At 43.9% G+C, this 27,189-nt stretch overlaps 1 protein-coding gene across 1 annotated transcript in view; it reads left to right on the forward strand.

Annotated features, from left to right (window-relative positions):
• PRKCE (protein kinase C epsilon) overlaps positions 1–27,189 on the forward strand; it is a gene marked incomplete at both ends in the record, with an annotated part of 526,950 nt that overhangs the window by 322,056 nt on the left and 177,705 nt on the right. The window contains 6 exons of the mRNA XM_080711937.1: positions 4,158–4,317; positions 6,947–6,981; positions 8,433–8,518; positions 12,370–12,499; positions 24,348–24,490; positions 26,769–26,865. Coding sequence (XP_080568063.1) covers positions 4,158–4,317; positions 6,947–6,981; positions 8,433–8,518; positions 12,370–12,499; positions 24,348–24,490; positions 26,769–26,865 — 651 coding nt within the window. The remainder of the gene's footprint in view (positions 1–4,157; positions 4,318–6,946; positions 6,982–8,432; positions 8,519–12,369; positions 12,500–24,347; positions 24,491–26,768; positions 26,866–27,189) is intronic.

The following is a 27,189-nucleotide window of genomic DNA, read 5'->3' on the forward strand; positions in this document are numbered from 1 at the left end:
GATGCTGTCCTTTGATGTGCAAATATCTTTTAGTCTGATATAATCCCAGGTCTCTATTTTTGCTTTTGCTAGATTTTTGGTATCATATCTAAGAAATCATTATAAAAATAATAGCAAGAAGTATTTCCCCTGTGTTCTCTAGAAGCCTTACGATTTGGGATCTTTATGTCTTTAATTCATTTTGAGATGTTGTGAATGGTATGGTATAAGATAGGTATCCAATTTTACTTTTTTCATGTGGATATCCAGTGTTCTCAACACTGTTTATTAAAGAGATTATCCTTTTCTCATTGTTAGTTTTTGGCAAACTTGTTGAGGATCAGTTGATTCTTCATGATTTAGAAGAATCAGCAATATTAATATGTTGTTAAAATGTCCAGACTTCTTGCTTATAAAAATAGAGAATTCTAAATATAGTGAAAGTATGGAAGGGAAATAAAAATCACCTATAATTACAGAATTGATTGTTATGCTTCTGTGGAGAGAGTGTATGTGCATATGTGTGTGTAGATGCCTCTGTGTGGCCTACACATTCAGTGTAACTACTCAAATTTCAAAGCTATTGTTATAGAAACAGAAAAATATGATCCTAAACTTCATCCAGAACCACAAAAGACTGGATAGCTAAAGCAATTCTGGGCAAGAAGATCAAAGCCATTATGCTTTCTGATTTCAAAATATCTTACAAAGCTTTAGTAACCAAAACAGGATGGTATAATATATAGATGTAATATATTTTATATAGAATAAAAAGTCCAAAAATAAATTCAGGCATAGTGGGAGCTGCGTTTAAAAAGAAGCCCTTCACAGCAGTGGGAAATGCTGAAGACCCCTGCTGCTCTGTTATGGGTTCAGAGGGAAGCACTGGGAGGGCGTGACAGAGGAACCTTGTGGCTTCTCTACAAATAGCACCCTGTTTCCTTCCTTGTCAGTGATAGGGCTGAGTGTGTTCCTAGCCTGCCCTTTAGCCTTCCTGTCCAGAGGAATGTGGACTAGGTGTGTTTTCACCAGCTGTGGGCTCTAAACTTCTCTCCTGTGTGTAGCTTCCTATACAGGTCTCATCTGGAGCATCAAGTATACCCATGTTCTGTTCTGTTGTTTTCTTTTCCCCGTGTCTTTGACATAAAATCGGACTGGAAAGATAGCATAGACGTGCTCTGGGGCCAGAGTGATAGAAACCTTTGGGGAAGTTCTACAAAGAGAGATCCAACTTAAAAGAATTATTCTTGGCTCTCTGCCTAACCTGCACAGATACCCCTTTGAACTTTAAACAACACCCCACCCCCTGTAAACACCATGAGCCACCCACCAATAGGTCCTTAAAAGTAAATGCAGTTGTATTATACTGTTAAACCAGTGTAAACAGTTCAGAAGGTTTGATTTCATTGCTGGCCATTTCTATAAAAAATTGAGGATGGGAGTGGTGGTGCACACTTGTAATCCCAGCGCTTGGGAGGCCAAGACAAGAGGGTTGCACATGTTTGAAGCCACCCTCAGCTACTTAGTGAGGCTCTCAGCAACTTAGTGAGACTCTGTTTCCAAATAAAATATAAAATAGGGCTTGGAGTATGGCCTGGAGGTAGAAAAACCCCTGGGTTCCACCCTCAGTACCACACACACACACACACACACACACACACACAGATTATACTCTCAGGGAAGACTCCAACCACAATTAGGACAGCATATTTTTTGAGAATATTAGATTGAATTCATCACTATTTTAACCAAAAATAATTTTTTTCCAGAATGCAAACAACTAGTACATTTGTAAATCCAGTTGCATCTTAAATCCATTAGTGGCTGACTTACTACTTAAAGGTATTTTGTGGTGAGCTCTGTAACAGATGCTTTTTACAAAAAGCATCTCCTGGTCTGCAATGCCCAGAAATGGGGTTTTGGGACCATATTTTTATAGATTCCACTTGTAGCAAGTGAAGGCTTCTGGATAGATTTGACTTTATCACATTTTTTCATGCTTATAAAAATAGCACATTCTAAATATAGTGAAAGTATTAAAAGGAAATAAAAATCACCTATAATTGCAGAACTGATTGTTATGCTTTTGTGGAGAGAGAGAGAGAGAGAGAGAGAGAGAGAGAGAGAGAGAGAGAGAGAGAGAGAGAGAAGTATGTGTGTATAGATGTCTCTGTTAAAGCATCAGGGAGCTATCTTCTTGTGGGAATTTTGTCGGTGGGTTGAGGCCACTAGGTTGTTGCAGGATAGGGAGTGATGGGCTTCCTATATCCCAAAGAAAGTGAGTTTAGGGACCCTTTGAAACAATAAGCACCAGGTATAAAGGAAACACAGGTAGGCTGTAGGGACAGAAATCAGAACCATCAAACACAACCTTGCCGGGGCCAAGCTGCAGCCTAGGAGTGCCAGTTCTCAGCAACAGCCACCTGTTTGCCTGAACCCTTCTTTCTTTGAGAACACCTGGAGACCTGGTCCCATTCTTGCCTTTTTCCTTCTTCAGTTTTACTGTTCCACTGCCCGACCTGCTCTGGGCTAACAAGGTGCCCTTTGGTTGAACAGCTGTTTGTGTCACCTACATGATCCTCACTGCCAGGAATCTCTTATTGAAAGAGGTCCAGGAGGAAGCAAGGCTTCTTCCCCAGAAATAATACAACTTTGGTAGAATATTAGACAGAGGCTATTGCAGCAGGTGTTTAAGGGGTGCTGATCCTTCTAGTACATTCTGTGCCATGCAGGGACCCCCATGGCCTACATGAAGGTGCCAGGAACCTGGCAGGAGATGCAGAACCTGTCCACTCTGTTCTCTGAGGACACAGGCAGCTCCGCTCTTTCTATAAAGATAGTCGCTCAGGTGAGCGTTCAGGGGACTTGTTGCAGGAGTGTGGGCTGCCTCTCATCAGTGTGTGGACAGCGGAGTGCCAGCTGCCCCCCCACTCTCTGGCCCAGGACCTGGGCCCCACTCCACAGATGTGTTAACAGGAGTTAATCAGTTACTCTCTCCATTCCTCAGAGGGCACACCCGTACACACAGTGGAGATAATAGCACCTTTCAAGTGGAGTTGTGAGGATTCAGTGAGTCACTACAGGTGACACACTTTGCACAGAGGCTAAAAGGTGAATTTTCATGGCACCTTAGCCATTACCACTGTCCTATCTCCAGATAAGCATTGATTTCTTAGAGTCTGGAGGTTGGAGGCCTGAGATCAGTGTGCGTGCATGGTCTGGTTCCAGTGAGGAACATGGCTCCCTTCTCACACGTGCTCATGGGGTAGTGAGCAGCTCTCCACGTTGGTCTCTTCTTCCTCTTATAAGGACATTATCACACCTTGGGAAGCTCCCACCCTGATGACGTCATTCAACCCTAATTATATCCCAAAAGGCCCAGGGATTTGAGCTTCATCATATAAATTGGGGGTAACACAAACATGGAGTCCATGATAATCATTACTTTTTTGCTGTCATCTTTTAGTCCCCTTGAAAGTTGTTCTTAGGCTCAGGCAACCTCAGAAATAGAGGGGAGAAAGATATAAGGCCTTTTTACCTCCAGTGGGATGCTGGGGTTTGAGTCTTCCGAGGACAACTACGTTCACAGTGCTACATTTCCTTCTCCGTTTGAACTTTGGGAAAAAGTTCTTGGTTGTCCTAGTTTGGGTATGAGGGAGAAGAAAAACCAGATTTATAGGGCAGCTAGTGCTCTCAAGCAGGCAGCCAGGTGAAGGAGAAGACTCATTCCATTGGCTACTCCCAGCCTCTGTGATCTGGGTTTACCAAGGGATATGCACCCAGGGGCAAAAGGGAGGGAAACATCTGTCCAAGGTCACACTGTTTTGAGGTTGAGCTAAGATTTGGATATTGAATGTTTTAACTCCAGGCCCTTGAAATGTGCAGTGGTGCTGGGTTGGAATGGGATTTGGGTTGGGAAGTAGAATTTGGGTTGGGATGAACACAGGCTGCAGGTAGATCTGGACAGTGGGAAGATGTGTTTTGGGTCTTTACTCCAACAGTGCATGCTCACTGAGCAGTGAGACTCTTCAGATCCCAGAGTCTCTCTGCAAGCACGAAGGCTGCTGCCCATCCTGCCCCACTTCCACCCACCCAAGGATAGGTAGCTCTGGAGCACAAGTCCATAGAAAGTGTACTGATCCAAACCTGTCCTCTTCTCTGCTCTTGTGCTTTCCCAGCTCCTAAAGACAATGAAGAGCGTGTGTTCAGGGAGCGCATGCGGCCGAGGAAGCGGCAAGGGGCTGTCAGACGCAGGGTCCACCAGGTCAACGGCCACAAGTTCATGGCCACCTACCTTCGGCAGCCCACCTACTGTTCCCACTGCAGAGATTTCATCTGGTGAGTTTCTCCCACCCCTCGAGTTCTCTAATTATGACTTTGCTGTGGCAAGAAGATGAAGGCAGGATGGGAGATTATACATTTAATTTTAAAAGCCAGGTGTGGCGGTACATACCTGTAATTTCAGTTACTAAGGAGGTTGAGGCAGGGGGCTCAAAAGTTGAAGGGCAGCTTGGTCAACTTAGCAAATTTCAAAATAAAACATAAAAATGGCTGGGGGTATAGCTCAGTGCTAAGAGTCCCCCTGGGTTGAATCCCCAGTACTAGGAAAAAAGTTTTGATATAAATAAAAAAGGATATTCTATTATTAAAGTTAGTAATAATTTTCTTTCAAACAATCATTTCATTTTAATTTGAAATGAAAGATGAAGTTCTCAAAAGTTCAAGTGTGCTGTTTATTAAATATTAAGAATGAACTTTGGAGGCTGGCTCCATAGAGTAATTTTGACATCCTCATTTTTTTCTTTTTCTCTTTCTTTCTTGATTTCTTGATTTCTTGATTTCTTTCTTTCTCTCTTTCTCCCTTTCTTTCTTTCTTTCTTTCTTTCTTTCTTTCTTTCTTTCTTTCTTTCTTTCTTTCTTGCAGTACTAGGGATGGAACTCAGGAGCATTCTATCTCCAAGCTACACCCCCCAGCCCTATTTTTTATTCTTTTTTTTTTTTTTGAAACAGGGTCTCATTCTGATTTTAAAGTTAGAACCAGGTGTAGTGGCGCACACTTATAATCCCAACATTCGGGAGGCTGAGACCGGAGGATCGCAGTTCGCGGACAGCCTCAGCTACTTAGTGAGGCCCTCCCCAACTTAATGAGACCCTGTTTCAAAATAAAGAATAAAAAGTAGGCAGGGGGTATAGATCGGAGGTCGAATGTCCCTGGATTCCATCCCCAGACCTACAAAAACAAGTTTAAAAGATATACCTCAATAAGGAAAGAGTATTGCCTTCATTGGATCTTAGCACAATACAAAGCTGACAGAAACCTTGAAGAATTTGATAAGGATGGTGACAATTTTCTGTAATAAAATGGTTTGTATAAGAGTTTCTAAGGTTTTAAACTTTTGCTAGAATTGAAAAATAATACATTTCAGATAAAAATAAATTTCAGTAAATATGTTGAAAATAAAAACTAAACAGAACTATTGTGCTTTATTTCTTCCTTATCTGATTTCAGAAAACTTTCCTGAAGGTTTTGTGTGTGTAGAGCATTGGGGAAATAAATGAAAAAAAGAAACTGTGGTTCCTGGTGACTTAATACTTAGGATTATTTTCTATTTAAGGAGTTAATATTTCATAACCAATAAGAATATTATGGTTGTGTTTGTAAAAGAAGTCTCATCTTTTAGAGAGACAGCTGAATTATTTACAAATGAACTATGATATCTGGGGTTTGTTAAAAAGAATACTCCTGGGAGGAGGTCCTTTCTTAGGCACTGGAAATACCTAATTGAATCTCCCACCCTCCTACGAATTATGCATTATCAACACTATGCCACTAACAATGCTGATGCTCAGAAATGGTTCCCGGCCAGAAAATGTCAGGCTAGCCTGATTATCCTTACTTTAAGGTTCATGCTTTTCACAACATTCCCTCAGTGTTTCAGGGAAGTTTTCTGAGGTCTTCAAACTGGTATAGAGGTGGCTAAAACACTTGTAGCTGGTGGAGGAGAGCAAGTAAAGCCCAGTTTCCTAGCCAGGGGATATCTGAATTGGACTCTGAGGCCCCTCTGTGTTCCCACGGTATCTAGGAGTTGCTCTTCTTACCCTCGTGATGTTATAAAACAAGCCACTGAGGTTGATGTGGACAGCTGTGGACAGCTGAGATAAACAGAGAACACCCACCGGAAGCAGAAACAGTGCCACTCCCAGCTCCCAGCACCAACTTACTGCCTGACCTCCGTCATCTGGATTTCAGCCATGAATTGACAGTTGGTCTCAAGGCTGAGGTCTCTCCTAAGCCTATGGTGAACACCACTGTACCTAGGCTTACTGGAGTGTGACACGAATTACTTCTGGCTCCTCCTACTGGGCTGGGAACCTTAGTGATCTCCTGACCAACTCTTATGAGCACACTGAGGACAGGGATAAGAAAAAGTTGGTTTGATTTTTTATATTTCTGTGTTGGATTCCAACTTTGTCCTCCTTGGGTCATGAAAAGAACCTTAATATACGCCTTTGCCTAAACAATAGATTGAACCCCTAGACCTGACCATAGACTGCCGGTGGTCTAGGCCTGTTCCGGAAATATGCCTGCCAGCCACAGCCCTTCTCTACAATCAGAGTCCTCAGAGAAGATCAGAACAGGAATGTCTGTTCTGTCCGTGAAGAGGGGGATATTGAACTCCCAGCCCTGTCCTGAGCAAGCAGGGTCACTGTAGCTTTCCAGAATATTGCTGCCCCGTTGGCATGGCTGTCTGGTGCCAACAAACCTTGCACCTATTCTGAGGGCTGGGGTGTACCCTGTGGCTTCTGGCAGGAAGCTTTCAAAGTCCCTGCAAGTGGGAGTGAAGCTATACTTGGGGACTCTATGGCACTTAGCACGGGGTGGTGGCCACAGTCAGGTGGCTGTGTGTGTTTGATTTTTTGCCTAGTAAAATTTCATGTTCTTAAAGAAGTGTATTCTGCTTTTCAGGGGTGTCATAGGAAAGCAGGGATACCAATGCCAAGGTAAGAATTACTTTATGGAGTAAGTCTTTGGAGGCCCACAGATGGGTCATGCCACACTCACTTGTGGGAGGTGCGTGCCAGCCACTTTTCATGGCAATTAGAAGCTCTGTAAAATTCACATTCTTCTCTTCTCTTTCTGAGATGTAGGACCCTGCTTTCTCTGTGCCTGCCTGGCCATATCCCATGTACACTGCATGGAAGGTACCTCGTAGGCATCAACTGCCTGCCAGCATTCAGCAGCCCCCTTCCTCTCAAATTCTTGTGCCAGCAATAGCAGATAGCACGTTGATCTTTCCTAGTGAGACATAAGGCTTCAGTTATCGGCTCTGTGAAAGTCACATTTATCCTGCTCCTGTTTGGTACATCCTGTCAGCTTCCCCTTCTCTTACTCCCCAAAGATGCTCCCTCCCTGCTTGTTTTAGTATCACTGAAGGGTCCTTGACGATTTTCTTTTTTATCTCTGTTGTAGAATCATTAGCCTTTAAAAAACTTAAAGCTCACCTGAAGGTATTAAACATTGTTTTCCTCAGTGAATTGCCTACAAATAGGAGGTTAAGGTGTACAAACCTAGAGGTGGGACCTGTCTAGTCTTCTGCATGGCAAGAGCAGGGAGTCACTTTCCTCTCTTCATCAGGCACCCAACTTGGGTTTCACCCATGGGGGAACTCCAGTAGATTCTGTTGGAGGTTGCTGTGTCTTTGGGTAACAGGGATACAGTCAGAATTACTTGCTCCTTCAGTCACCAATTTTCTACACTGCCCCATGACCCTGCCGATAGCCTCAGACCACTTCTTGTGGACATGTTAAATTTAACAGAAGTTTTAAAGCTTGGTATGTGAGGACACAGCCCCATTTTCTAAGAAGCCTGAGAACCTCGTGTCACATGCTATGGTCTTCCTTCCATGACTCTGGAAGACAGGAGGCAATATTACACCTTTCATAGAGAAGATTCTATAGGAAGTAGGAAAGAAACTGGTCCCAATCTTGGCAAATCACAGCAAAAAAGTTGATCAGTACTCTTAGAACTCAAAAAAACTGCCAATATCCTCTGGACATACTATTCTATTCTTCTCTGAATCCTTAGGAAACCTTATGGTTCTGGTGACAAGGTGTTTTGAAATAACTACATAAAGGGCTTTAAGGAAAATTATGACTCCTATAGCCAGGCATGGTGTTGCACACCTGTAATCACAGACCTTGGGAGGCTGAGACACAATGATCCCACGTTTGAAACCAGTATGAGGTAACTTAGGGAGACCCTGTTTCTAAATAAAAAAACAAAAAGTGCTAGAGCTATACTTCACTTCTAGAATGTCTCTGAGTTCAATCCACAGTAACATACACAGGAAAAAAAAATTAAGATTCAGTGGTAGGATCCCTCTCCCCACTCAATCTCAGCATAAAAACTTTTTTCCTCCATCTGTCACTCAGCCTTTTTTTTCTGTTTGCAGTTTGTACCTGTGTTGTCCACAAGCGATGCCATGAGCTCATAATTACGAAGTGTGCTGGATTAAAGAAACAGGAAACCCCTGACGAGGTAAGTATTTCTAACTCTGGAATTCTTGGCTGTCTTCCCCTTCACTCCTTCCCTTTGCTGCCTCCAATTTGGCCCCCAGGAACCTCTTATTTCTCTGAGACCCTGCTGTCTTTATTGTTTTGATCAGAACCAAAGGGAGCTGTCTACAGTCTTCCAACATTAGGTCCAATTTATAGAAATGAGCACAGTTAAAGTCAGGTTCATCCCTGTGGGAATCATTCTAAGAGCAGGAAGATTCCAGAGCTGAAGCCTGCAAGGAAAATGTGAATTTCTTTATTTGATTATCCCATTGGAACACTGGAGTAGCTAAGTGATGTCTCCATGGCTCCTCACAAATAGTAGATAGAAATAGAAACATCACAAACTGAAGGAACCTTGTCTTCAATGAGTTGAATGGGGAAATGGGGTGGAACGAACCAGCCAATGGATACTCAGGAGGCAGAAATAACCACACTAATGACAATCGTCAATGTTCACTGGGCACCTACCATGCCTTGACTTATGTGCTTTTACATAGGTTATTTAATCCCTTAATAACCTTAATGATACCCATGTTGCTATCATCTTCATACTAGACCAGAAGCACAGAGAAGTCAAATTGTGAAAGAAACAAATCCAAGTGGTCTGTTCTATAATTTGAACCCTTAAATACAGTATTATGTTGTCTCTTATTCTTAGAAACTTGTGTGAGACTGGCTTTAGGGAGGTTGCTAGGGGTAAGAAAGCATACACATTATTCAGTAAAGGAGCCAGGTTTCCCGTGACTAGGCAATTCGAAGAATGATGATACTAGTGACAGATTAAAAAGCATTTTGAGGAGGTGACAGGTGGTGGGTGCACATGTCAATTGTGTTCATAATAGTGAAATCAAAGGCATGCTTTTAATTACAGGTGAAATAAGTACTGTATAATCACAGGTCACTAGAGTCTGAGGTCAGAGAGAGGCTCTGGGTAGACTTTTATCAGCTGGATTTAGAATCAGGTGGGCTTGTAATCTGTCTTCCATAAGGAATGACTATGGAGATCTTCTACCTACTTCTAAAAACCAATTCAAATAGTCTCTTTGCATTATAAGACATTGCTCATTTATTATTCCCTTTTGTTTTCATACCATCTCTGGAAAGAAACAGGGATCTGGCTGAGACTGAGTCTCTTCTGAACCCCCTGAAGGTTAGACTAAGCCTTGAGCACTATGGTGGTTTTCGGGGGCTTCTTGACTTGGTTAAAAGTGTGATCCCACACCTGGGTCTCCTGACTCCTGGTCTGCATCATAACCCAAGTGCATTGTTACATTCCTTACTTTCACAGGAAACGAAAGGCGATGGCTTGCCTGCTGCCTGCCTCCCTGACTGCCTTCTTCCTTTAGACATCTCACTAGCTGTTGGCTCCTAAATGCTGGGCATTGTGGTACAGCCCACAGAGCAAATAATATAGGAGCCTCACCCTCAAAGGTCTCACAAGTCTCTTTAGCTGGGAAGCTTTTCTTGGCTTCCTTGGAGGGAAAAGTCCCATAATAGCCCGTGCCATTTGGTTTGAGAGTTGAGGCCTGACATGCATAGCACCTACATAATCTGCCATCTAGATTTTTCTTGTCTTTTCTGAAAGATTGAACCAGGGAAAGTCTCCACTGAGTGTGTTCCCAAGTTTGGCATGTGTCAAAGGGCATGACTTCCAGAGGTTGAGGAAGGGGGCTGGGTTTCTTAGCTTGGGGAAGATGATTGCCCTCCCTGGTGTCCCCACCACCCTCTGGTGCTTCCTGAGGCCAGTCTCCTTCAGCATCAGTGTACTGGCCTATCCTGGTGATAGATGTGCCCTCTGAACACCAACCTCTTGGAGTCCGCTCCTTTGTGCAGCACCTTCAGGGTGATGCATATGCACACACACATTTGCATACATTAGCATCACAGCTACATGTAGCTCCAAGCACCGTGTCTGTAATGCCTTTCATCCTATCAAAAAGCACCCTGCTCCTGGCTCCTTGGGTCTTTTGCAGCACAAGCATGCAGCCAGTCACTTTCCCTGTCTTATGTTAGTACTCAAGACTCAATCCCTTCCTGTAGTTCTAAGTGCAGTAACCAAGGGATGCTCTGTCTCTGTGTCACTTCCTTCATTCTTCTGTTTTATAATGTTACCATTCTTTCTGCCTGTCTATTGTCTCTGTGTCTCCCACTCATTCTTTGTTTCTTTTGCAGCAGCGGTGTATGGATACACATACACTCGTCTATACTTATGATTTTGGTGCTTGCTTCTCCATACAGCTGAGGCAGTGGCATGCTTTATGGTGTGCCCCTTATGCCTCCCACCATTTTCTGATACATGGTCCCAAGGACCATATATGTCTCTCCAACCCCACGCCAATCTCCTGTTACCTGGGACAGCTATCCCACTTCTTCACCTTAGTCTCTCATTCATATATATCCCTGTGGGCCTTTCCCTGGGAGACCAGCTTCTGTTCTCAGCACAGGTCCACCATGTCTTCAGAACTATAAGGAGAGTGGACACAGTGACCTCACCCATGCCGAGGGGTCGAAAGGCAGATATAGAGTTGACACATATTCACAAATGAACACACCTAAGCCATGAATATAAGGTGGGATGGATACAAATGTTCTCAGTAATCTGGAAATCCTGTGCCCAGGCATGGTCCTGATTGGTAGCCTGTGCATGCCAAGAACAGATCCTGGGGAAGAGCCACCGCTCCTGAGAGCTGGGTGGCAGAGAACTTGTAAGGTAGCAGGCATGCCTTATGTTTGTGTTTGGGTCCATGCTGTGTCCGGCTCTCATCTCCTCTCTGGGGTCCACCCCAGGGCCTTTCATTCAGCAGTCAGCCAGCAAGCCAGGGTGCAGTTTCTTTCCTCTCCCTGATTCCCAGAGATGAAAGAACAGCTTCCTCCCCAGTCTACCCTTGTCACAGGTGATAGTCTCCAGCCCAGTCCAAGAGGGGCTGGGTCCTGTGCTTGCTCCCTAGTCACAGGCGAGAGTAGCTCTGTGATGGGGCAGAAAAGACCCAGGGAGGCCAGCTGTGTAGGTGACCCTTTCTTCTCTAGAGCACTTTACTTGTTCCACCTCTTCCACTCCTGCTACCACACTGATCCCACAAATCCTGTACTACTAGGCAGGACAAGGTAGCCATCTTCATTTGCCAAATGAGAAATCTGAGGCCCCAAGAAGTCAGGAAATCTGCCTGAGACCTCATGGGGGGCTTATGGCAGATCCAGGCCCTCGGGTCAGACACGTGGCCTCCTGGCCCACGTCTTCCCCCTCTATCCTGCTACCTCCTCCTATTTGGTTCTGTGGAAGCGATAGCAGAGTGGGCAGGAGCCTGAGCTCTGAACTCAGACTTGTGGGGATGTAGCCTGTTTGCCTCTCGTCAGCTTTAGCGTGTGTTTCTCCATCTCTCTGTGCCTTGATTTCCTCATCAGTGAACTCTGGTGCACAATAGTCCTCCCCCATAGGATGGTGGTCAGACTGAAATGAGATAATGGGGCTGGCACGTGGCAAGCACCAGTCCCCTAGTGACCATCTTCGTCACAACTATTGCTGTGCTAACTGCTGACCACAGTCTCTACAGTACTGAGCTGGGTTCACACACTGCTTTATAGGCTCCTGTGTCCACCTTTGAGCTGCTGAAAGCCCTTTGTCTGGGCGAGGCTTCTATGTGCAAAGCAACTTTGCAGATGCACAGTGAGCTCAGAGCTCAGGGGCCAAGACTGGGCCATGAGGGAGGATCCTTCCACCTTGTTCCATGGAGCCAAGCGGGAGCCTACTGAAGAAGTTCTTTAAGAGGCCAGTGACTGGCCCTCTGGGGCATAAAGGAGCTGGGCACTGATTGTATTTTGCTCTCCCTGTAGGTGGGGTCACAGCGGTTCAGCGTCAACATGCCCCACAAGTTTGGGATCCACAACTACAAGGTCCCCACCTTCTGTGACCACTGTGGGTCTTTGCTCTGGGGCCTCTTGCGGCAGGGTTTGCAGTGTAAAGGTGAGTCGCTCCCTGACCCTGCCTCATGACCCATGCTCTCTTCTTCCTCCTGTTTGTTAAAAAAATTTTTTTAAATTAAAGCCCTTTGCTCTCAGAGCCTAGAAAGTAAGTTCCAGATTTGGTTGGAGCACTGAGACCAGGTCTCGTTGTGTACCTCTGGCAAGAACTCCCTAGAGTTCATCTAGGACTGCATACATGGGGGGAGGGCAGAGAAGGAAGAAGGCGCCCCCCCCATCAGATAGTTAAGAAGCGGGCTATGGTGGTGCATGCTCATAATCCCAGGATTTGGAAGGCCAAGACAGGGGGATTACAGGTTTGAGGCCACTGTGTGGTAATTTAGTATGACCCTATTTCAAAGTAAAAAATAAAAAAGGGCCAGGGTTATAGCATAGTGATTCAATCCCCTGTACCCCCTCAATCATTTTTAATAGGAAGTAGTGGTGGAGGTGGGTGGGGTGCTAAGTGCTCCTGAGAAGTTATCTAAGATAAGACATGAAATGTGAGGTCGGATTCAACAGTGACGAAATCACTATGACCTGGGCTGGAGCTGTCTACATGGGTCAGTGGGGTGGGAGCCTGCATACAGTAGACTAAAGTGAGAATGCGGGGGAACGTTTTCAGAATGCTTACAGTCAGAAAAAAGCGGGAATATAGAGTGAGGATCAAAGAGAGACTGATACAGCTGGGCCAGGCCAGGTCAGCCTTGGGGAGAAAGCGGAAAGCCTGCACACCAGGCCCAGTGCGGGCACGTCTCCAGGGCAGGGGTGCGGTCCAGGGAGGTTTGCGTAGGCACTTGAGTCTGTGGAGGTGTTACAAGAGTGCCCTTATTTTCTGAAATGGAAGAAGTGGAGGTGTGGGGAGCGGAGGAGGGTGGCAGAGGTTGCAAATATCCATCGTGGGGATGGGAATCCTCTTGGGCATCAGGTGAGACAAAACAAGGGACAAGAAAGAGAAATGGAGTGGGAATCTCGAATGGCTTTATCAGAGAAGTTATGGTGCTTCTGGAAAAATGACTGAGGCTGCCAGGAAGCATGGAGCCTGCTTTGGATAGGAAGGACTCTGATGAGACAATGTCTGGTTTTCAGTGAAAATATTAATTATTGATCAATCTAGGGCATCTAATGAAGATCCCATCCTCTCATAAATATTGATATTTCAAAACACCCAGCCCCTGCTGCTAGGACTGGGTCCCAGGCGACCGTGGAAGGCAGCAGGCCTGGTGTCTTCAGCTCTTTTGGCAGGAAATGCCTGCATACCTGCTGAGGGAAAGGAGGGGAGAGTGAGGATGGCGGGATGTATGGCCAGCCGGGGAGTAGCGGGATTGTGGGCCAATCAGTGACTAGGAAGTGATGGCCTTAAGGAATCTGGGCCTCCCAGCAGGTTTACCGATCTTCCCTCTCCTCCTGTCCCTCTGACTGTGTGACTTGCTCATTTCATCTCCCTGCAGCTGCCCACCTCTCTATCTCTCTTTTTTTTTTAAACTTGGGACCTTAATTTTTAGAGTAGTTTTAGGTCCCCAGCAAAACTGAGAGAAAAGCACAGAGTTCCACTCCATACCCTGCCACACCATGGTTGGCATCCTCACCAGAGAGGCATGTTTGTTACAATCGATGGATCTCTGCTGACATGCCATTAGCACCCAACGTGCATTTACACCTCTCTGCTCAGGAGGCCCGGCTGGGGTTTCACCTGTGCTGGCCTCGGGCTGGGGCTCTGCTCCCCTCTGCTGGCTGCAGATCAGCCATTTGACTAGTGGGCCTGTGGCTTCTACCTTGATGCCAGTCCCACTCCTGGGAACAGGTTCAAGTTTCTTCAGCAAAACGGATTCCTAAAGAGCTTGGGTCCAAGAGGAAGGACCCATGCGACTTTCCTGGTCACTCTTCCTTCACTCGAAAGTGGCCAAGCCACACTCTTTCCATGACCTTCATCAGTCAGGTAGATGGAGCACAATTACAGTCCTGGTGAAGTGTCACTTTAGGGCAAGGTCAATTCTGAGACTCTCTCATTAGGATACTTTGCTGTTGTGTAAACAACACAGAATGTACTGACACAAACTAACATGGCTACAGTATCACTGAGTGATTCACTTGGCCTTAGGAGAAGACTGTCATCTAAGATGTGGATGTTGAGTTGATGGAAACACTGTTATGTGACATGTGGCTATGGGCTGTCCTTTCTCTGTTGGTGACCACAGAAGAGCCAGACCTTCTTCCCTTCAAGGATGTTCACACAGTAACTGGGGGCTGAGCTCCTTAGTCAAGGCCGGAAAACTGGTGCTAAGCAAGCAGGTTCTTGCCAGGTATGATGTCACACACCTATAATTGCAGTGCTTGGGAAGCTGAGATGAGAGGATCACAAGGTCCAGGCCAATCTTAACAACTTAGCAAAAATCCCAGCAAACTAGTAAGACCCTGTTTCAAAATAAAAAAATAAAATAGGGCTGAGGTTCAACTCAGAGGTAGAGTGCCCCTGAGTTCACAAAACCTCCCTCCCCTGTAAAACAACAACAATAACAACAACAACAACAACAACAACAAGAACATTCATTCCTTTCTTTTGTTCACAGTTCCAGCTCCTCACTGTCTGAGGTTCTATACACTCTTTTATGCATCTATCTCTGCACCATGGCCATTGTTAACTGTCTAGAAACTGGCTTCTAAGGATCTGGTGTGGTGTCAGAAGCTCTTGGACATCTGAACCCTTTTTGTTCTGACACTGCAAGTGCTGCCTTCTCCAGCCTCTCTCCCTCCATCTAGGGAGCTCTGGGCTCTTTCCACCTGTGTCTCCTTCCTCAGCTGACACTTGCAGTCAGTGCCCCCAAGGGGGACATGCCAGTTGTTGTTTCCTTCCTTCCTTCCTTCCTTCCTTCCTTCCTTCCTTCCTTCCTTCCTTCCTTCCCTTTCTTTCTTTCTTTCTTTCTTTCTTTCTTTCTTTCTTTCTTTCTTTCTTTCTTTCTTTCTTTCTTTGTTTCATGGTACTGGGGATGGAACCCAGGGGCATTCAACCTCTGAGCAATACCCCAAGCCTATTTTTTATTCTTTATTTTATTTTATTTTTGCGAGTCTGGGGATGGAACCCAGAGGCATTTGACCTCCGAGCTACACCCACTGCCCTATTTTTTATTCTTTATTTTGAAACAGGGTCTCACTGAGTTGTGGAGGGCCTCACTAAGTAGCTGAGGCTGTCCTAGAACAGCAATCCTCCTGTCTCAGCCTCCCAAATGCTGGGATTACAAGCGTGTACCACCATGCCCAGCTGCTTCCCTCTTTAAAGAAAACATGAGACTGTCACCAGGGGACCCGGCCCACCCATTCCCATTTCTCTTGTATACATACTCCCATGCTCACGTCTCAGCAAAGCCAGCCTGAAGTCATCAGACACTGAGGGGCAGCTCGCCACGAAAGCCAGACCTCCTCCTGCAGCTTGCAGTCCTGCTTGCAGGGCCTTCTGTGCTTTGTCGGCCTGTCCAGGTGGCCTTTTGTGCAGACTGCAGCTCTGTGCTGAGCAGGAGAAACATGTACTTCAGGAAATCCTAACCTAGAAATTCCTTCCTGGCTCCTGCCTCTCTCTCAGATCCACCTCAGTAGCTGCTCTGATCTGAGGCTGCATTCATGGCTTAGGCTTAGGTGTCGCCTGCTCTCCAGGAATTGGAAGAAGGGCAGACCCTCAGCGGTGCGGCAGTGCACTAAGACCACAGGCCAGCTTTGGGGGAGCTGTCCTGGTTCTGGTTTGATTGATGTCTGCCTGGGGAACCAGAGGCAGGTCATCCCAACTGCCCTGCTGTCTTCTGAGGACAGTATTGAAAACAGTGACAGTAGGTATTTACTTCAGGGGGTGGCTATGTAGCACTATAAAAGATTATAAGAAAGTTCTCCCTCCCGTCCTTCTTCTCTTCCTTCCTTTCTGAAAAAAAGAAAAGAAAACTATTTTGATATTTTTAAAAAGCACTAAAAACTTAAAAAAAGATTTTCTTTTTATCATTTTTGAAAATGTTACTCCTTTACTATTTTTTAAGCAACTAGAGCCCATGTCATAATGTCAACCTTTACTTATGTTTTCAGAATTAAAAGAATACCAGTAACATAAATACATTCTTGCTATAAAAAATGCAAAGGCTGGGTGTGGTGACACGTACCTATAATCCTAGTACTTGGAAGGCTGAAACAAGAGGATTGCAGGTTCAAGACCAGCCTCAGTAAGACTGTCTCAAAATAAAAAAAGCTGCAGCCAGGCGTGGTGGCGCACGCTTGTAATCCCCGTACTTGGGAGGCTGAGACAGGAGGATCGCACAGGTTCAAAGCCAGCCTCAACTCGCTTAGGAGACCCTGTTTCCAAATAAAATATAAAATAGGTCTGGGAGTGTAGGTAGAAAGGCCTTTGGGTTCCATCCCCAGGACCAGCAAAAAAAAAAAAAAAAAAAAAGCTGGGGTATACTTTATAGGTAGATGTCCCTGGGCTCAACCCTGAAAGGGGGGGGGGGGAGAAGCCAGGCTTGGTGGCACACGCTTGTAATCCCAGCATTCGGGAGGCTGAGACCAAAGGATCGTGGCTTGCAGACAGCCTCAGCTACTTAGTGAGGCCCTATGCACCTCAGTGAGACCCTGTTTCAAAAATAAAGAATAAAAAGTTGGGCAGGGGGTGTAGCTCAGAGGTCAAATGCCCCTGGGTTCCATCCCCACATCCACAAAAAAAAAAAGAAAAAAGAAGAAGAAAAAGTAAAGAGATTCAAACAAGATGAGGGAGAGAGAGAGAGAGAGAGAGAGAGAGAGAGAGAGAGAGAGAGAGAGAAGAGGGAGAGAGAAAATGTTATAAAATATTAAAGTCTTTCTTTATATTCTCTTTGTACTTCCATCCTGAGACTTAACTGCTACAAAAGACTTTTTATGGGTTCTTTTGGGCTTTTTGTTCACTTGTTGCATGGACACACACACACACACACACACACACACAGAGTTTTAGTATCTATTGCTGCCGAACAAATTATCACAAAACATTTTGAGGTAAAACAACAATTGTGTATTTTCTGAGTGTCTACAGGTCAGAAATTTGGGTGCTGCTTAACTGGATGTTTCTGACCCAGTGTCTCTTGTGAGGTTTTCATCAACCTGGTTGTTGGGGCTGTGGTCACCTCTGAAAGCGTGACTGGAGGAGAGGCCGCTTCGAGCTCACTCACATGGCTACTGTCAGCCTCACGTCCCCACGGGCTCTCAGCCAGAAATGCCAGCTCTTTGCCACATGGGCCTTTCCAGAGAATTGCTCACAACATGGAAGTTAGAGTCCTTCAAAGCAAGTAGGCAAGAGAGTATGAGGCAGCATGAACCAGAGTCTTTTAAACCCAGTCTCAAAAATCACATCTCATAGCCAGGTGGGTGGTGCACTCCGGTAATCCCAGTACTTGAGAGACTGAGACAGGAGGAGTCCAGGTTTGAGACCAACTTCAGCAATTTATGGAGACTCTGTTTCAAAATAAAAAATCAAAAGAGCTAGGGGTGTAACATGGAGGTAAAATGCCCCTGGGTTCAATCCCCAGTATTAAAAATAAAATGGCATCTCTTCACTTTGGGTGTAATTCTACTCATTACAAGAGTGAGTAGGTCTATCCCACTCTCACGAGAAGGAGTTATGTAAGGGTGTGAATCTCACGAGGCAGGGGTCATCAGGCCACCTTAGGAGCTGCCCATCACACCCATGCACTCTCCCCCACACACAAATGGATCCTTGCATTTGTAAATCCATCCCTTTAAAAACTGATTCCTTCCTCTCCTGTCCTCCATCAACTTCTAACTCTTTCTTTTACACCTACAGCACTTACCACACTCTAATCATTTACATTACTTATATATTGTTTATTTCTGTATTGCTCCATGATAATACATACCCCATGAAGACAGAAATCTTTCTGTGTGTGTCTTTTTTCTCTATTATTTCACCAGCATCTAGACATGTAGGTGGTACTCAATGAAGTATTTGTTAAACACTTTATGCATTGATTTTTCTATAATATATCTTGTAATTTTTCTAAGGCAGTATATAGGAGTTTACTTTATTCTTTTTAATGACTGCTTAATGGTCTACATTATGGAAATTTCGTGGATTATTTAAATATTGCCCTCCTAGCCGGGCGTGGTGGCGCACTCTTGTAATTCCCGTGCTTGGGAGGCGGAGACAGGAGGATCATGCAGGTTCGAAGCCAGCCACGCTGGCTTAAGAGACCCTGTTTCCAAATAAAAAGTATAAAAATAGGTCTGGGAGTGTAGCCTGGAGGTAGAAGGGTTTCCAGGAATCCCAGTACTACCAAATATATATCCCTCCTGATGGACACCTACTGTTTCTGTGTAGTCGCTATTTTAATTGATTTTGCTGCAAATATCCTCATATGTGTCTCATGCATATGTACAAATAGTTACGGAAGAAGTCTTATTTTTTAAAGCCATTGGCTTTTTTGGTGGTTGAATTATACAAGAAGAACATAAATAAAAGAACATTTTATTTGTTTTATGTTTGTTGTTAAGCCACGTGAACTGACTACATTACCTCCTTTTGCATTGGCATTTAATTTTGCATGATCAGCAAAAGCCTATGTCTTGAGTTTGGAATTTCATACCTGTTATCTGATGGAGTCTGATCCCAGAGTTTTCGTTTATGTTGCTAAACTATTGCTATTTTTCATAGAGTTGAAATATGCCAAAAGGTATCCCATCCTGTTCTGTACAAGTCATCATTGAGAACTTAGATATAAAACATCATTTTAGCATTCTACAAGCTTGTTCTCTACTTGGACATTAAAATAAGTTAAATAATAGACAAAAATTCAAGCAGAATCAAATATAAGTGTGAATAATTCATGGGCAAGAGAAGCCAACAGGGGAAGGTGATCAGGAAAGGCTTTGGGGAGGAGATAGGGCTTGAGCTGCACTGGAGGAAGAAGTCTCTGGAAAGGTGTGGGGACCATATTGTAGGTGGAGAGCAAGAGGAGTAGGAACAGTGCCTGCTCGGCACTGCAATGCCCCACGAGAGCTCTCAGATGATTTAGAATCCTCTCCAGTAGTATCTGACAGTGCCTAGTGAGCATGAGGAATGCCTCCCCATCACACATGGAAGGTTGATGGCAGATGTAGTTTTTGTCTGAAGAATTCTGGGTAGCAGACAGTTGGCTAATAGTGGTCCCTAGAAAGTTTTGAGTTATGGTTCCAATGAGATCAAGACTCTTGAAGTCTCTTTCTGGAGACCATTTGGCCTAGCATGAACCTAAGGGGCCACTCTTTGGTCTCACTTTCTCCTCTTCTGACTGGGACTCTACACTCCTGAAAACTTTTCTTGTACAATTTCATATTTCTAGTTGTCTGCTCTCTATCCCTGAGCATAGCTGAGCCGATAGTAACCTGTTACAAAACCAAACCATTGCTTTGACTCACTTTTAAGGGCCACAACTTACCCTAAAGAAAGAAATTTCTGAAGCAAACATAGGCGTAGGTATCACCTCAGGTGCCCCTGTCCTCAGGAGGTCTGCTTGCTTCAGAAGAATCCCCATAGTCTGACCTTCTTAATGCAATCCCAGCTTTAATTTCAGCTGTAAGATGGATAGAAACATGGAAACGTGTATAATAGATATGAAGGTCAGTGTGCCCAAACCTCAAGTTGGTCTGAAGTGACACTGCTGCTGCAGCTGACACAGTGGGTGCTCAACAATAGGCGACGGATAGTGGGTGGCAGGAGAGTAGGGCTTCTTCTTTTTTAAGAGTCCTGCCTGGGCAAAATGGCTATGTTTTTTCTTGGCAGAACTTCATTTGGATGAAATCAGTGCAAATGAACACCAAGAGGCATCCTGGAAAGAGAAGCCTTAAAGGGCAGCCTAGGGGTGTGATAGCCCTTGGCTACAGGGTTCCCCAATAGTGATGGGGGAGCCAACATGGGTAGCTCATTTGACCATATGAATGCGAAGGCCCTTGAGGGTCCTTTTGTTTCCAGCTGGTATATCCACGTCCGTTTGCTGGCTGCCAGTCTCCTGGTGTCGACTGCCTCCAGGGGCCCATGCCGCCACGTAGCTGCCTAATCATCCTGCACACCTGTCCTCAGCCAGCTTTGCCCTCACACGTCCAGAATTTTCAAAGCACACTCAGTGTCACTATATCACGGTGTCCTTTTAAATTGACATGAGATTGAGATTTTTAACCTATTGAGACAACTATACAGCTCTCTTACAGAAATAACATAGTTTTTATTTTTTTAATTTTTTTATTTTATTTTATTTTTTTTTTGGTGGTACTAGGGGCAGAACTCAGAGGCTTTCTACCTCCAGGCTATACTCCCAGACATATATATATATGTGTGTGTGTGTGTGTGTGTGTGTGTGTGTGTGTATGTATATGTGTATATATATGTATACACACACACACACACACACATATATATATATATATATATATATATATATATAATTTTTTTTTTTAAGTTGGAAACAGGGTCTCGCTAAGTTGCTGAAAGCCTCACTAAGTAGCTAAGGCTGGCTTCGAACCTGTGCGATCCTCCTGTCTCAGCCTCCCAAGCACAGGGATTACAAGTGTGTGCCACCATGCCCGGCAATAACATAGTTTTTAAAAATGAAAAGCCAAGTCCTCTAAAAAGTTTTCTACTTTGCTGAGTGGTCAACTTGTAGGGATGGACAGGTCTGCCATTTAAACACTAGAGGGAGCCAGTGGTTAAATTATGTGGCTAGTTGCTTTTGCCAGAATTCTCTTGATTTGGTTTCTTCATTCTTTTCTTTCTGTCACTTCACAGACTGGCAGATGAGGGTGGGTGGGTTATCAGGAAAGGTGAGTGAGTGTCAAGGGGCAGCTGAGTGAAGTGCTGTTGCCTGGAGCATTGGATCAACTGAGGATTATAGGCAGTGATTAGTAATAGCTCAACTAGTGCAGTCAACACCATGGCTGGGTGGTGGTAGAGATTTTTTGGATGTTTGTAATCTGAGAAAGCCACTCTCCCACTGCCATACCCCCAACTCCATGTATTTAACCCGGAGGGCATCTTCCATTCTGTAGCTCAGTGGAAATTTTCAAAGAAGGCTTGGGGGCTCTATGCTATCCCTCCCTGCAAGCCCTTGACCAAGTTATGCAGGCCAAGCAGGAGGTCTGGTCCAGCCTGCATGGCTTCATTCCAGAAATAGGTTTCAGGTTTTCATTGTTTTAATAGATGTTGTTTTTTTAATAGTTTTAGGTTTATAGCAAAGTTGAGCAGAAAGCACAGAGATTTCCCACATATTTCTGTCCCCACATATACGTAGGTTCCCTAGTATCAATATACCACACCAGAATAGCACATTTGCTAGCAGTTGATAAATACACATGCTATTATCACCCAAAGTCCATAGTTCACATCAGGGCTCACTTTTAGTGTTATAAAATCCATGAATTTAGATAACCGTATAATGACAAGTGTCTACCTCTTTAATATCATACAGAATAGTTTCAGAGCCCCCAAAATCTTCTGTGCTCTGCCTATTTATCCTTCTCTCCTAACCACTGGTAATCACAGACCCTTTTGCTCCCCCCATAGTTTTCTCTTTCCTAGTGTGCCATATAGGTTGGGGTTATATAGTATGTCTTATCAGGTCCACTTCTTTCACTTAGCAATATGCATTTAATGTTCCTCCATGTCTTTTCATAGATCAATAGCTCATTTCTTCTTAAGGCTGAATAATAGTTCAAAGATTGGATTTACCAAAGGTTTTTGTTTTTCTTTTAATCCATTCACATACAAAAGGATATGTTGGCTTACAAATTTTAACAACTATGAATAAAGCTGCTGTAAACATCCATGTGCAGGTTTTCATGTGGAATAAATTTTTCAATTCATTTGTATAAATACTAGGAGTGTGACTCCTGTATTATATGGTAAGAGCATATTTAGTTTTGTAAGAGACTGCTAAGCTGTTGACTAAAGTGTCTGTACCATTTTGCATTCCCACCAGCAATGAATCAGAGTTCTTGTAGTTCCATATCCTTTCCAGCATTTGATGTTTTCTGTATTTTGGATTTTGGCCATTTTAATAGAATGGTTTAGAGATATCTAATTGCTTTTATTTAAAATTTTATAATGGCATATATGAAGCATCTTCTCATGTGGTTAATTGCCATCTGAATATCTTCTTTGGTGAGGTATCTGCTCAGATCTCTTGCCCATTTTTAATTGAGATTTTTATTTTGATATTGTTCAGTTTTGAAAGTTGTCTATTTTGGATAATAGCCCTTCATGGGGCACATCTGCAAATATTTTCTCCCCGTCTCTGGCTTGTCTTCTCATTCTCTTGACAGTGTCTTATAGAGCAGAGTTTTTAATTTTAATAAACTCCAGTTTATTGGTTATTTCTTTTTTTCCCTTGGTGGTACAAAGAGTAGAACCCAGGGGCTTTCTACCTCCAGGCTATACTCCCAGACCTATTTTATATTATTGGAAACAGGGTCTCACTAAGTTGCTGAGAGCCTCACTAAGTAGCTGAGGCTGGCTTTGAACCTGTGCGATCCTCCTGTCTCAGCCTTCCAAGCACGGGGATTACAAATGTGGGTCACCATGCCTGGCCTTGGTTATTTCTTTATTGGATCATGTCTTTGATGTTGTATCAAAAAGCACATGTCTATATATAAGGTCGCCTAGAGTTTCTCCTCTGTTATCTTTTCGGAGTTTCATTGTTTCATATTTTACGTTAAGGTCTATGCATTCATTTTGAGTTAATATTTTTTAAGGGTGTAAGGTCTGTGTCTAGATCCAGGTTTTTTGTTTGTTTGCTTGTTTGCATTTTATGCCCAGTTGTTATAGTACCATTTACTAAAATGACTATCTTTACTCCATTGTACTTTCTTCCCTTGTTAAAGATCAGTCAACTATATTTATGTGGGTCTCTTCTGTTCTGTTACATTGATCTATTTGTTCTTTTGCCAATTCACTGTCTTGATTATTGATAGTTATTTGCAAGATGGTGGGACTATTTAGGATGTGGGGCTTATTAAAGCATACTAATCATAATTGTTTTAAATTTCCAGTTGGATAATTCTGACACCCATCCCTGCCATATCTGAGTCTACTTCTGATACTCTATATCCTTAAACTGGGTTTTGCCTTTTAGTATGCCTTGTAATTTTATCTTGATAGTCAAACAAGGAATGGCAGTAAATGTAATGTGAGGGTGAGGTGGCAGGGAGGGGAAGCGCTCCATATTCCTGTGTATAAGTGTCTTGCGGTAATCCTGTGCCTCTGGAGTGTGACCTTCATAGTGCTTCTCAGTCCTCTGATGGCCTTAGGCTGGGGTAGAATGGCTGAACTGGACTGCTGTTGAGCATTTCCTCTCCTCTGGATCAGTTAGGAACTGATAAAAACCCTAGCAGTTCGGCCTCTGGTAAAATAGTTTCTCCTAAGGGCAGGACTTGTTTAGAAGAGTGGAATGCTCTAGCCTATTTCAGAATGGTTCATTTTTCCCTTCCCCTGTGGAAAGTATGCAGAGATTTTCTTTTTGTAATTGCTGTGGAGTGCTCTGGGCATTTGTAACCACAGTGGAGGAGTGCAGCAGACTGTATATATGATCCTTTGGGTCCTGAATTTAAATGTGATATTTATTTTCCCATCCTTATGTCATATATGCAGAAAGAATAGCTGGAAGGAAGTAACTTAAAAAAGTGGTTATCTTGCAAGGTGGTTTGATGGATGATTTTAGTTCTATGTGACAAGATGGTGATTATTATTTTCTATTTTCTTGCATTTCCCAAATGGTACCAAATGAACATGTTACTTTTATGATTAAGAAACTAATGTTTTAGGCCATGAACATTTGGACGTCTTCCTCTGTGTTTCTCTACAGTTTGCAAAATGAATGTTCACCGTCGATGTGAGACCAATGTCGCTCCTAACTGTGGTGTAGACGCCAGAGGGATTGCCAAAGTGCTGGCTGACCTGGGCGTCACCCCTGACAAGATCACCAACAGTGGCCAGAGGAGGAAAAAAGTAAGTGGATGTTTGATGGTGTTTCTGGAGCTCTTTCCAGGCCAACATCTCTGTGTTGCCTTCCTGAGGATGCTCTGGAGTGATGCTGTAAGATTCCTGCGTTTGAAGCATCTTACTTAAAGCAGCATGTGCTTAACAGGAAATAATAATAATAATAATAATAATAATAATAATAATAATAATAAGAGGTCAGGAAGGTAACCTGAAAGTTTCCTTTTGTCCAAAAGAGGAGGTGGGAGGTAGGGCAAGAGGATGATAAAGCAGTCTTGAGAGGTATGTTTGTCAGAGATACATAAGCTTTGAGATGGGAACTTTGGAATTCCTTCTAGAAAAAGCCTAACAACTCTAGACAAAGAAGTAGACTTAAGACTTACCTGCATCTAGATCTGGCATGAAAGCAATGGCAGGACTTTGCCCTGATGTCCTTGTGGTTAGGATGAAGGGCTGGAGCCACATTCTTCTCTAGGGAGCAAGTCAAGATCTGTGCTAGTACCAGCACAGAGCTTTGTGCCCCACAGCATTAAATATCCAGGCTTTTCTTTAGAGACCAAAGCCCTGTTTTCTACCCCTGTGACATTCTAAATGTCAGTAGGAGGAGATTCTAAAGTTTTATTTTGGTAAGTTAGGGTTGGCAGATGTAAGCAATGCTTTCTTAGCCTGACTCTCCTAGCTTCGAAAATTTAAGAGTCTTTGAAAAGTAAGTTATGAGAAAATCAGAACCATGTTATCGGGGCAAGAATGTGGGTCAAACATTTCCAAACACTTTACTAGAGAAGCGAGTCTCATTCTACATGCCCCCTATAGTCTTGACTCTTAAACAGCCTCCCTAATTTTTCCCTGAAATTCCTTCCAAGGGTCCTACATTTTCTAGTCACCTTGTCTTAGAACTTGCTTGTGTCTTTTCCATAGTGCCTACAGAATGGAAAGAGTTGGATAGCTTTCATCTTATATGTCTCTTTCCTCTGTATACACACACACACACACACACACACACACACACACACACACACAGAGCTATTTTGAAAAGAATTGTAGAAACTTTAAAATCTTCATCTCCTCGGTTAACTGTGAGATTTTGTGCTTCTTGGTTCTGGAGGTACAAGTGGCACCAGTTGTTTATCCAAGGCACTGGAAATGAAAGCAGAATGTCAGTACCTACTGCTTAAGAGGAAGGTTAACCAAACACCATATGGTGACAACGTCAGCCAGATACGTTTATGAGCCTGAGAGAGAGCCCTTCTCGGATGTAGGTTCTATCATCCCTGCTGGAAGTAAAAAAGACTCTTTCATTTCATGAAGCAGTTGAAAGAAAATACCCATCCTCTTTCCTGTCTTTGCATGAGATGTAATGGTAGTGCTGAGGCATGTCTGGCTGACTTGTGTTTGGGCAAACCTGGCGGGATTGTGGAGAAATTGAGGAAGTGGCGAGTCAAGGCTAAAGGACTATAGTATATGCACATTTATTGTTGAGGAGTAACTGATTCAAAATCTGAAAAAAAAGTCAGTTATAGCTTAAGATAGGATGAAGGATGGAAGAGGAGCACCCTTGATCAGAAGCTAAAGAGTCTTTGCAGGAACATGAGACTCACTGGAGCTCAGTTCCCCTCATTTTGCCAGAAAGGCCATGTGCACACAGTGGAAGGCCAAGCAAAGAGGGAGCGAGAGCACTGTGGTTGCTCCATCCAAACTGTTGACTAAGTGGTGACTTCAAGTGAATAAGCCAGTGCTATACCAGGACACAAACTTTACTGCAGATGCTCCATTAAAATTTGCCAATAGATCTGGGTACATTTGAAAATATTTATTGAATATCTTTTATGTTACTAGGAGCAATGAAAATACTGGATAGAATCTTAATCTTCAAAGTAAAAGTAGTCTGCCTGAGTAGAGAATCCTATACAGTATATACACACAGATGTTATTAATGATATAAAACTGAAGTTGATAATGAGTAAATGCCATAAGGGTGGTATAGACAGACAGTGCCATACTGCTGTGTATGAGAGAATATTTATTCTTGGACAGGCAGAGGGAGACTTTATTGAAAAGGTAGAGTGAACTTTGCTTAGAAGGGCCAGCTGTATTTAGATAGAACACAAATTGAACAAGCTGAAGTCTCTCATTTTTCCCCCTTTAATTGGCTAATGCAACCTGTGAGCAATTGAGCAAGCTCTGCTGTGTGCCAGGAGCTCTTAGTTGAGCACCTAAAGGCCTTTGTACTCAGGGAGATTCTCAGCGCTCCTTTCTGATGCCTCTCTACCTTTGTCCTCCTCTCTAGCTTGTCCCTGGCGCCGAGTCCCCACAGCCTGCTTCTGGAAGCTCCCCATCTGAAGAAGATCGGTCCAAGTCAGCACCCACCTCCCCTTGTGACCAGGGTGAGACCCTTGCTTTATTTCCCTCCCCTTGAGGTCTACCACTGGAAATGTGTGGTCTCTCCTCTGGAGAATGGCCTGAGGGCTGAAGCAGCTAGTAGTCCTGGATGGCCCACCCACACCTTTCCCATGTTGATGTCGTCCTTGTCCTTTCATTCTTCCAGGCCTTCTTGAGGGCTGGGCACTAGATGGTCATGGTTGCCTCAGAGGCCTTCCAGGCCAAGCGAGAGCAAACACGTGTGTGCTGCTATGGTTCCTTATTCCCTGCCTTTCCCCTGATGCCAGGCATAGGGGAGGAAGGGGTCCTGCTCCTTCTTCAGCATTCTG

This window comes from Muscardinus avellanarius, assembly GCF_963383645.1.
Source record: "Muscardinus avellanarius genome assembly, chromosome: 15".
NCBI classification, from domain to species: domain Eukaryota; kingdom Metazoa; phylum Chordata; class Mammalia; order Rodentia; family Gliridae; genus Muscardinus; species Muscardinus avellanarius.